Source organism: Canis aureus, chromosome X, assembly GCF_053574225.1.
Source record: "Canis aureus isolate CA01 chromosome X, VMU_Caureus_v.1.0, whole genome shotgun sequence".
Classification (NCBI taxonomy): Eukaryota; Metazoa; Chordata; class Mammalia; order Carnivora; family Canidae; genus Canis; species Canis aureus.
The window spans coordinates 13,017,894-13,027,512 of record NC_135649.1 but is presented as its reverse complement, the minus strand read 5'-3'; the positions used below and the strand labels follow the sequence as shown (position 1 = coordinate 13,027,512).

Genomic DNA, 9,619 nt, shown 5'->3' with positions numbered 1-9,619 from the left:
TTGCCACACAAGAGCCAATTAGAACACGCGAAGGAAAAGATCTCATTCATAACAGCAACAAAATCCAAAAATTACCTTAAACGGATCATGACAAAAATGTATGAGATCTTTATGGAAGCAACTATAAACGTTTACTGACAGATTCAGGTAAAATAAGTCCCAAACAAACAGAGCAGTATATCATCTTCATTGACGGGATGCACATCATTATAAAGGTGTCAGTTCTTATTTACAGACTTAAGGCCTTACCTGTAGATGTCAAGATGACAACAGAGTTTCAGCTCCTGTCTTCGCCCAGAAAACTGTAGAAGGGAGAATAAAAACAAGTATCACCTTGATGTTCTCAGGAAGGAGAAGGGCTTCCTTCGGGGCCAGGGAGTTCAGCTCCAAAGAGGGAAGTGGCTCGGGCAGTGCCAGGAGTCAGGAGTGGCCTGAGCTAGGACTGAGCTAGGACTGAGGGGTTTTTTCCACCCCACATGCGGTCCTGGCCCCGCCCCGCCCCTGCGGCCAACCCGGGAGACCCCGAGCAGGGTTCCCGTGTGTGGCGTGGCCGCCCTTTCGAGTCGGGACTGTGAGGAACGTGAGGCTTGCTCCGAGCCGAGCAGACTTAGGTCCGGAGAGAGACAGAGGAAGCCTAGGTTCTGCAAGGGCTCGAGGTGAAGACCCTGAGGGAGAGCGGGAGGTGCGGGCCGAGGTCGGCTGCCGGCGCCATTGGTCCCGGAAAGCGGCGGGCACGGGTGTTCCGATGTGGCCTCTCGTGAGTTTCGTTTTGAGACACGTGGGACGTGAGGCTTCGTCCAAGGGGCCTGACTGTGGTCAGGGGAGGGACGAGTCTCAGGGCTTGGCAGCACTAGAAGAGGGCTCGGGGTGGGGTGTGAGAGGAGCACCCCCCAACAGTTTAAGGGCCCCCATGGCCACCCTGAAGAGACCAGGCAGGGTCCCCGGATGTTCCAGTTGCTGACTTCTGTGGGGGCAGGGGCTTCAGGTCACTAGAGGGAGGGGTCATAGGCCGCCTGGCCAATCATCAGGCTGAAGGCCTGGGCGGGGGGGTGGAGCCGTGAAGGCACCGCCCACTGCGTATAGGGGACCTCTAGCCCCGCCCCGCCCCGCCCCGCCCTGCCCCGCCCCGGCCCTGCAGCCAACCCGGGAGACCCTGTGCAGCGTGGCCACCTTTTTGAGTCGGGACTGTGAGGGACGTGAGGCTGGCTCCAAGCCAAGCTGACTTAGGTCCAGAGACCGAGGAAGCCTAGGTTCTGCAAGGGCTCCAGGTGAGGACCCTGAGGGAGAGCGGGAGGCTTCCCCTGGCACAGGGTGGGGGCCGATGTCGGCTGTCGGCACCATTGGTCCTGGAAAGCGGCGGGCACGGGTGTTCGGATGTGGCCTCTCGTGAGTTTCGTTTTGAGACGTGTGGGACGTGAGGCTTCGTCCAAGGGGCCTGACTGTGGTCAGGGGAGGGACGAGTCTCAGGACTTGGCAGCACTAGAGGAGGGCTCAGAGGGGGCGTGAGAGGAGCACCCCCCCAACAGTTTAAGGGCCCCCACGGCCAGCCTGAAGAGACCAGGCTGGGTCCCCGGATGTTCCAGTTGCTGACTTCTGTGAGGGGAGGGGCCACAGGTCACTAGAGGGAGGGGTCATAGGCCGCCTGGCCAATCATCAGGCTGAAGGCCCGGGCGGGGGGGTGGAGCCGTGAAGGCACCGCCCACTGCGTATAGGGGACCTCTAGCCCCGCCCCGCCCCGCCCCGCCCCGCCCCGCCCCTGCAGCCAACCCGGGAGACCCTGTGCAGCGTGGCCGCCCTTTCAGTCAGGACTGTGAGGGACGTGAGGCTTGCTCCGAGCCGAGCAGACTTAGGTCCAGAGACCGAGGAAGCCTAGGTTCTGCAAGGGCTCCAGGTGAGGACCCTGAGGGAGAGCGGGAGGCTTCCCCTGGCACAGGGTGGGGGCCGACGTCGGCTGTCGGCGCCATTGGCCCCGGAAAGCGGCGGGCACGGGTGTTCGGATGTGGCCTCTGGGTACTTTTGTCTTGGGATCCTGGGCAGCCTGAGCCTTTCTTGAGGGTTGCGGATTTCAGTCAAATGTGGGAGAAATCCTGGGCTCTGCGAGGCTTCAAGGTGAGGACCCTGAGGGCGGAGGTCGAGAGGCCCTTCCACAGAGGTAGGGGCTGTTGCTCGCCCAAACATCAACCCAGGAAACCCCCAATTGAGGGGTGAGATACAGCGTTTCGTGACTTAAGTTGGGCGGCAGAGGGGTTTGAGACTGAAGGGCCCCGCCTCAGCCCAGTGGAGGGACGGCCCAGCCTCATGCATCCCCAGGCGCGAGGTGACCATCCCGAAGGGGTGGAGGCTGTCTTCACTGCAAATAGAGATGTGCGCGGGGTGGGGGGCGGCAAGCTGGCAAGCCCTGCCATGCACTTCTCTTACCTCCCAGAAACCGTGGGCACGAGTCCTGACTTCCATTTTGGGAGTCTGAGGGACGGGAGACTTACTAGTTAGGGCTGGACTCGGGTCAGCAGAAGGACAAGTTCCAGGTCTCGCCCGCACGAGGTGAAGACCTCGAGGGAGGAGGCCCCTCACCGCGCAGTGGATGTGCTGCCCCCACTCCGCCCATTTTTTAAACCCCTGGAGGCCCCACTTAGGGCCCCGGATGTGTTTTATCCAGACCCCCATCTTGGGAGTCTGAGAGATGTGAGGCTTTTTCTGACCAAAGCCGATTCAGATTGCCAGAGGGAGGAGTCCCAGGTCCTGGCAGGCGCTAAAGTGAGGACTCTGAGGAAGGACTGAGGGGAGCTCTGACTGCAGAGCGGTACCCCAGCGCTCCTCCCCTGTCCCTGTTTTCTGCCTGGGAGGCTCCATGCAGGGCCCTGGGTGTGGTGTATCTGGACGTCCATCTTTCGAGCCTGAGGGAATGGGCTTTTTCTGAGAGGTGCAGACTCAGGTCAGTAGAGGGAGGAGTTGTAGGCCCTGCCACGCATCAAGGTGAGGACTCTGAGGGCAAAGTGCAGGGACCTCCCAGTCCAGACAGTGAGGGTCCCATGAGAGCCTGCCCTAAAAAAAAAAAAAAAAAGAGAAAGAAAGAAAGAAAGAAAGAAAGAAAGAAAGAAAGAAAGAAAGAAAGAAAAGAGCCTTGCCCTCATGCTAGTCCTGAGAAGACTGCAGCAGGGTGTGGAGCACAGGGGCAATTCTTTATCCCCCCAACTTACTTCTCTGGCATCTGAAGGAGTTGGTGGCCATGGGGTTATGAACCATCCTCAGGTCAGCAGAAGGGAAGGGGTGCAGTCCCTGTCAGGAATAAACATGAACACTTTTAGGATGGAAAATGGGACCTTCTACTGCAGAGAGCAGGGGCCCCTTTCTGCACTTGCCGCCAGCCAAGGGAGGATTCAGGCAATGGTGGTCAGATGTGGTGTTCCATCAGTTCTTCCGGGAAGTGGTGGGGCTTGCCTCATGGCAGTGAGGCCTTTGTTTCAGGGAGCAATATGAATACCTTGAAGGAGGATAGAAGATACCCCACCCCCACCCCGCTGCAGAACAGATGGGATTCAGCCTCTGCTGTGAGCCCTAGGAGGTGGCAGGATGTGTCTTCTCTTTACTTTTATTTGGAAGTTCTTAGGGAAATGAGGACCTAGTTGTGAAGGGGCAAGAGCAGCTTCATGGAGGAGTCTCAGGCCCCACCACGGGTCAATTTAAGGACTCAGAGCATCCCCTTCACCAGAGCAGATGGGACCCAGTGCTTCTCTTTTTTTTCTCTTTAAGATTTTATTTATTTATTCATGAGAGACACACACAGAGAGAGGCAGAGACACAGGCAGAGGGAGAAGCAGGCTCCATTCAGGGAGCCCGACGTGGGACTCGATCCCAGGTCTCCAGGATCACACCCTGGGCTGCAGATAGCACTAAACCACTGCGCCACCAGGGCTGCCCGACCCAGTGCTTCTCTACCCTTGCTGTCAACATGGGAGGGCCAGGGGCATGGTTACTGAATGTAGCCACCCTTCCTTTTTTTCTGTTTTGGGGGGTCCCATGGAAGTAAGGACCTTGGTCTGATGGGTGTAGCCTGAGTGCAGCCAAGGGAGGAGTACTGCGCTCTGCCAGGTGTTAAGATAAGGACTCTAAGGGAGGATTTAGAGGATCTCTCATGCTATAAAGAGATGTCTTACAGAAACTTGCCCCTGCTGTCATCTTTGGAAAGCTCCACAGCAGGGTTGCCAAATAAAGAGTGCTTCCTGATTTCCACTTTGGGAGTCAGAGGGAGGAGAGGCTTTTTCTGGGGGTTGTAACCTCAGGTTGATAGTATAGTCCAGGCCCTGCCAGGCATCAAGGAGAGGACCATGAGGGAGGATTGAGAGGACCTTCCACCTCAGGTAGATGTGATGTGGTCTTGGCCTGCCCTGAAAATACCCCAAGGGAGAAGAGGCCCCAGCCATGCCCCTCCTGTCAACCCCAAGAGTCCACAGACAAGGTTGGCTAGATGAGACATTTCCTTACTTTTGTCTGGGAGAGAGTCTTAGAGAGGTGAGGATCTTGGTCTGAGGAGGTGACACATCAGTTCAGAAGAGGGAGGAGTCCTAGGCTCTGTCAGGAATCAAGGTAAGGACTCTTGGTGAAACCTAAGCCCCCCTTCCTGAAAAAGAGGACCCCACAGAATCTCAGTCCTGGGAAGATCTGAGCAGGGGTGGCCAGGTGGGAGGAACTCTCACTTCTGCTGCAGACTCTACCAAGAATCAAGGGAATAGAGTGGTTCATGGAGGTGAGGTCTTGGTTGGAGGGAGAGACTTAAGGTCAGCAGAGGCTAGGACAGGCCTTACCAGGAGTGCAGATGAATATCCTGAGGGAGGTTTGGGTATATTCACCATGCTGGAATGGACCCCGGGCAGGAGTGGCTGGATTTGGTGTCTTTTTACTTTTGTTTGGAGTATCCCAGGGAGGTGAAGGGCTTGGTCTGAGCTGGTGACAACAGCAGAGGGAGGAGTCCCAGGATCTGTGACAAGTCAAGGTAAGGTAAGTACTTTGAAGGAAGACTATGGGTACCCCCTACCAAGATAGAAGGAACCTCACAGAAACTCCACCATGTGTCCACTGTCCACACTGGGAGGATCTGGGCAGGAATGCCCAGATGTGGTACACCGTCACTTCCTGCGACCTTGGTCTGAAAGGGTGGTTTCAGGTCACCAGAGGAAGTGGGCCCAGGCCCTGACACAAGTATGGAATACCTTAAGGGAAGGCAGAGGGAACCCTCCCTCCCCCAAACTGTGACAGATGGGGCCTAACCCCTGCTGTCCGCTGGGGAGACCCTGGGAAGGGGGGCTGGCTGTGATGTCTCTTCATTTTTGTCTTGAAGGACCTGGAGCTGAGGTCCTTAGTCTGAGTCCGAAGGCAGGTCGACTGAAGAAGCCACGTCAGGTCAGAAGAGGGAGGAGTCCCAAGCTCTACCAGAGTCAAGGTAAGGACCTTTGGTGAGGAGCAAGGGTATTTCCCACTCCAGAAAGAAGAGACCCAATAAAGTCTCGGCTGTCTTTTATTCTCGGCCCTGGGATAACCCAAGCAGGGTTGTCTGGATATAGTGTCTAGCATTTTCCCAAGGGTGAGGGCGGTGTCCCAGAGAGATGAGGTCATGATCTGAGGGGGTGATGTTCAGTCAGCAGGGAGTAGCTCAGGCCATGCCAGGAGCAAAGATGAATGCCATGAGGGAGGATTCAAGATAGCCCCACCACAGAACAGGGGGGGCCTGCCCTTGCTGTCAGCTCTGGAAGGATCTAGCAAAGGTGGCAGGATGTGGTGCCGTCTCCTTTTTGTGTGGTGGTTCTCAGAGAGGTGAGGGCCTTGCTCTGAGGAGGAGCCGCGTCAGGTCAGCCCAGGAGTCCTAGGCTCTGCCAGAGTTTAGGTTAGGGACCCTGAGTGAGGGCCAAAGGCGTACCCAGCCCTACCCTGCCCCTGCTGTCAGCTGTGGGAGGCCCTGGGGCATAGTAGATAGATACAGCGTGTTCTCAGTTCCTTCTTGGTGGTTTCAGGGCAGTGTTGAAGGCTTGTTCTGAAGGGGTAGAGTCAGGACAGCAGAGGAAGGGGTCCCAGGCTCTACCAGGCATCAGTGTGAAGGATGAGGGAAACCCTCAGCCAGGAGAGAGGGAATCCCACAGACTTTGGCCACCCTTGCTGTCATCCAGGGAAGCCCTGGGCTTGTATGGTCAGATGTGTTGCTTTTTTACTTCCTCCTCATTGGTTTCAGGAATGTGATCTCCTGTTCCAAAAATTTTGCCTTAGGCTAGCAGAGGCAGGGAAGTTGGGGAGGGGTTAGCCGTGATTGGGGGGCAGTGAGCAGGCCTTGTTAGGGGAAAATTGAGAACCTTAGCGCAGAGGGGATCATCCACTGCAGAACAGGAGGGACCTCCCAGAGCCTGACCCCCCGAGCCTGTCCAGTATTCCAGGAACCATGCGGTGAGGTCTTGGTATGAGGCCCTTGTCTTCAGGTCAGCAGAGCAGAGGAGGCCCAGGCAGTGGTAGGAGCCAAGGTGGGGTTCACACCCTGAATGTCTGCTGAGTACTCAACCCATGTCAGAACAGAAAGGACTCCAGAGTGCCTGACTTCACCTGCCCACAACCAGCTCTGGAAGCCTTGAGCTGGGCTGGCTACAGCCTGAAGAGCTTCCATATCCTCCTACAGGTTTCTAGGAGACAAACCATTCAGCAGGACAAGAACCCTGTGAGGCCCTAGAGCACCCCCTGAAGAGCCTGTAAGTTGGCCTTTGTCAGAGCTGCCAAGGGTGTGTTTCTCTGCTGAGACCACTAAGCCTCTTCCTCCCTCTCACAGGCCTGTGGTACCCCATCTCCCACCATCTTGCTCATACCTCTACCTGCTTCTTCCAAGCAGTGTCATCATGCCTCGCTCTTTAAAGCCTCTGCGCCTCACATTTGAGCCAGACTTTCAGACCCCACATGAAATACAAGACCTGGCAGTAGCATGTGTTCTCACAGCTGAGGAGGAGGAAGACGAGACTACTTCGGTTTCCTCTTGCTCTTTCACCTTCTCCTACCCCTCCACCTCCTTCTCCCCGCCTTCCTCTCCTATGATCCCAGCCTCTTCAGAGGAGGAAGAGAACCCTGCTGCAACACTGAGTCCTCCTCAGAGTCCTCAGAGCTCCTGCTCCTTCTCTGCATCGTGCAGCACATCAAATGGAGTCTGCAACAGCCAAGAGCAGGGTTCAAGTTCCCCACAGACCTCAAAAGATGCTGAATATTCTCCCAGAGATCCGCTAGATGAGTCAGTGGCTGATTTGGTGCATTATTTGATCCTCAAGTATCGATTGAAGGAGTCCGTCACAGAGGCAGAAATGGTGAAGGTTGTCGCCGAAAGGCACAAGACACAATTCTCTGTGATCTTTAGGAAAGCTACCAAGTGCTTGGAGGTGATCTCTGGCATTGATATGAAGGAACTGAACCCCACCACTCACTCCTATATCCTTGTCAATTCACTAGATTTCAGTCATGAGGAGATGCTTAGCGACAACCAGAGTATGCCTAAAAACGGTCTCCTGATAATCATCTTGGGTGTGATCTTCATGGGGGGCAATCGTGCCCTTGAGAAAGACATCTGGGATTTTCTGAATATAATGGGAGTGTATGCTGGGAGGGAGCATTTCCTTTATGGGGAGCCCAGGAAGCTCATCACCAGAGATTGGGTGCAGGAAAATTACCTGGAGTATCGGCAGACGCCTAACAGGGATCCTCCATGCTATGAATTCCTGTGGGGTCCCAGGGCTCATGCTGAAACCAGTAAGATTAAAGTTCTAGAGTTTTTGGCTAAGATCAAAGGGATTGACTCCATTTCCTTCTCACACTGGTATGAGAAGGCTTTAAAAGATGAGAAAGAGAAAGCCCAGGACAGAGTTGGTGTTGTGGATAATACTTCTGCCGTAAACATTGCATAGCATTGGCCATCAGCTTCTCCTGCCCCAACTGAAGGGTGACACCAAATATTCACTCTGTATTTGAAGAAGGCAGTCCTAGCTCTGAGGTAGAAGAGGGTCAGGGTCTGGCTGGGGAGAACACTGTGTACAACTTTGTGTTCCTGTTCTATATGGATTATTTGGAGGTTTACCTTTTTTTTTCCTTTTGGTATTTTTCAAATGTTATTTTTAATAGAAGATTTTTTAGCTTTAGAATATAAGTATGTAAATGAATTTGTTACACATTTATTGCTGTGTATCAGATTTAAGAATAGGAGTTTTTATATTTTACAAAGAAACTGGGAAATGTTCTATCTTATTTTGTGACCTGGAACAAGATGATATGACACTGAAATGGGAATTTCCTTGGAAATGTGAAAGAAAATGGAGAAAAAAGTATAAAAGGTGGTTAAATTTTGGATTCCCTTAACCACTTTAGTTTATCGTTCTGTAAAACTAAAAGATACGTACATGATTTGTTTGGCTTACTGAAGAAAAGTAGGTGTAATTTCAATAAATCTTATTTTAAAAAGCCCTGCCTTTTGTCTCATTTATTCACCAAACATTAATTGGATATTTTCTCCTTGGAAAGCACTATATTAATAGTGGAAATACTAGGATAAGCAAGAACCATGTCTAATCATAAAATGGTAGATGCTAGGAGCAGCAAACTTCAGGAGATGATGAGATGTATTCTAATACCTAAAGAACAGGTAAAAACGAGTGAGGGGCACCTAGGTGGCTCAGTGCTTGAACGTCTGCCTTTGGCTCAGGTCCTGATCCCGGGGTCCTGGGATCAAGTCCTGCATTGGCTTCCCCGCAGGGGGGGCCTGCTTCTCTCTCTGCCTGTGTCTCTGCCTCTCTCTCTGTGTCTCTCATGAATAAGTCAATAAAATCTTAAAAGGGGAAAGGAGGTGGATCTCCAGATGTGAGTAGGCAAGTAGAAATGCCCTAAGCTGAGGCAGTGTAGGGCTTTGGGAAACTGCAATTTCTGCTGTGGGTGGTAGCAAGGGCCACACTATCAGGTGATGTGTTCTGGAAGTGACAGAAAAGTCTGGCAAACAAAACTGCTTAGTAGTTCCTTTTGTATCGTGGATAAACTAGAAAGAGATTTCCACCTGGGGCAGGTACGGAAGATGTCCTAAACGCTTGTCTCAGTGCAGTTAACACAGTGCACTTACCTAGGTGTTCTGTATACATCATCTGCAATGATTTCTTGGGAATAGGGTGATACTCCCTTGAGGTGGTACCCAGAAGCCACTAAACCGGCATTCTTCCCTAGCCAGAGAGAATAACATTAAAGGTAGGTTATCTTGAGTGTAATTAGGCCAAAACTAAGCAAATCTAGGTTTTGGTGGGAGTGAAATGAGTGAAAACCATGTTTTGGATGGATGAACAGCTAGGGAAGGAAGGAGTTGGTCTTTGACTCAAAAATTTTGGGAACTTTTGAGTTACATCAGCTGAGAAAGACTCAAGTCATAGCCAACTTAATATACTCTCTAAGAGGGAAAATTTAATGAGTTTTATTTGTGAAGCAGCATTTTTGTCTAGTTTGACGTTCTGACTCCTATTTAGCTGCATGTTATCTGAGATGTCTTGGATAAACATACAATCCCAGAAGAGAGGGCAGTAGGTCTGGGGACAAAATAATATTAGGAGTAACTGCTATTTATTAAAGATCT

General features: G+C 52.7%; 1 protein-coding gene across 13 annotated transcripts; it reads left to right on the top strand.

The window, feature by feature from the left end:
* The first annotated feature begins 522 nt into the window (after positions 1-522).
* On the top strand, positions 523-8,469 carry LOC144307612 (melanoma-associated antigen 10-like). Of its 13 annotated transcripts, none has more exons than XM_077887528.1 (5): positions 523-757; positions 4,919-4,990; positions 5,336-5,437; positions 6,656-6,725; positions 6,803-8,469. In XM_077887528.1, exon 5 carries the CDS (start codon positions 6,870-6,872, stop codon positions 7,917-7,919), a length of 1,050 nt encoding a protein of 349 aa, XP_077743654.1. In that variant the 5' UTR covers positions 523-757; positions 4,919-4,990; positions 5,336-5,437; positions 6,656-6,725; positions 6,803-6,869; the 3' UTR covers positions 7,920-8,469. The 13 variants fall into 13 exon arrangements, with proteins under 13 accessions (XP_077743654.1, XP_077743648.1, XP_077743658.1 ...); XM_077887522.1 differs by having other exon boundaries at positions 4,919-4,995; XM_077887527.1 differs by lacking the exon at positions 523-757 and adding an exon at positions 1,118-1,268.
* The last annotated feature ends 1,150 nt before the right edge of the window (positions 8,470-9,619 follow it).

What these genes read in the sequence shown, in the direction of transcription:
- LOC144307612 (XM_077887532.1), top strand. Translation starts at nt 6,870, where the DNA reads ATGCCTCGCTCTTTAAAGCCTCTGCGCCTCACATTTGAGCCAGACTTT.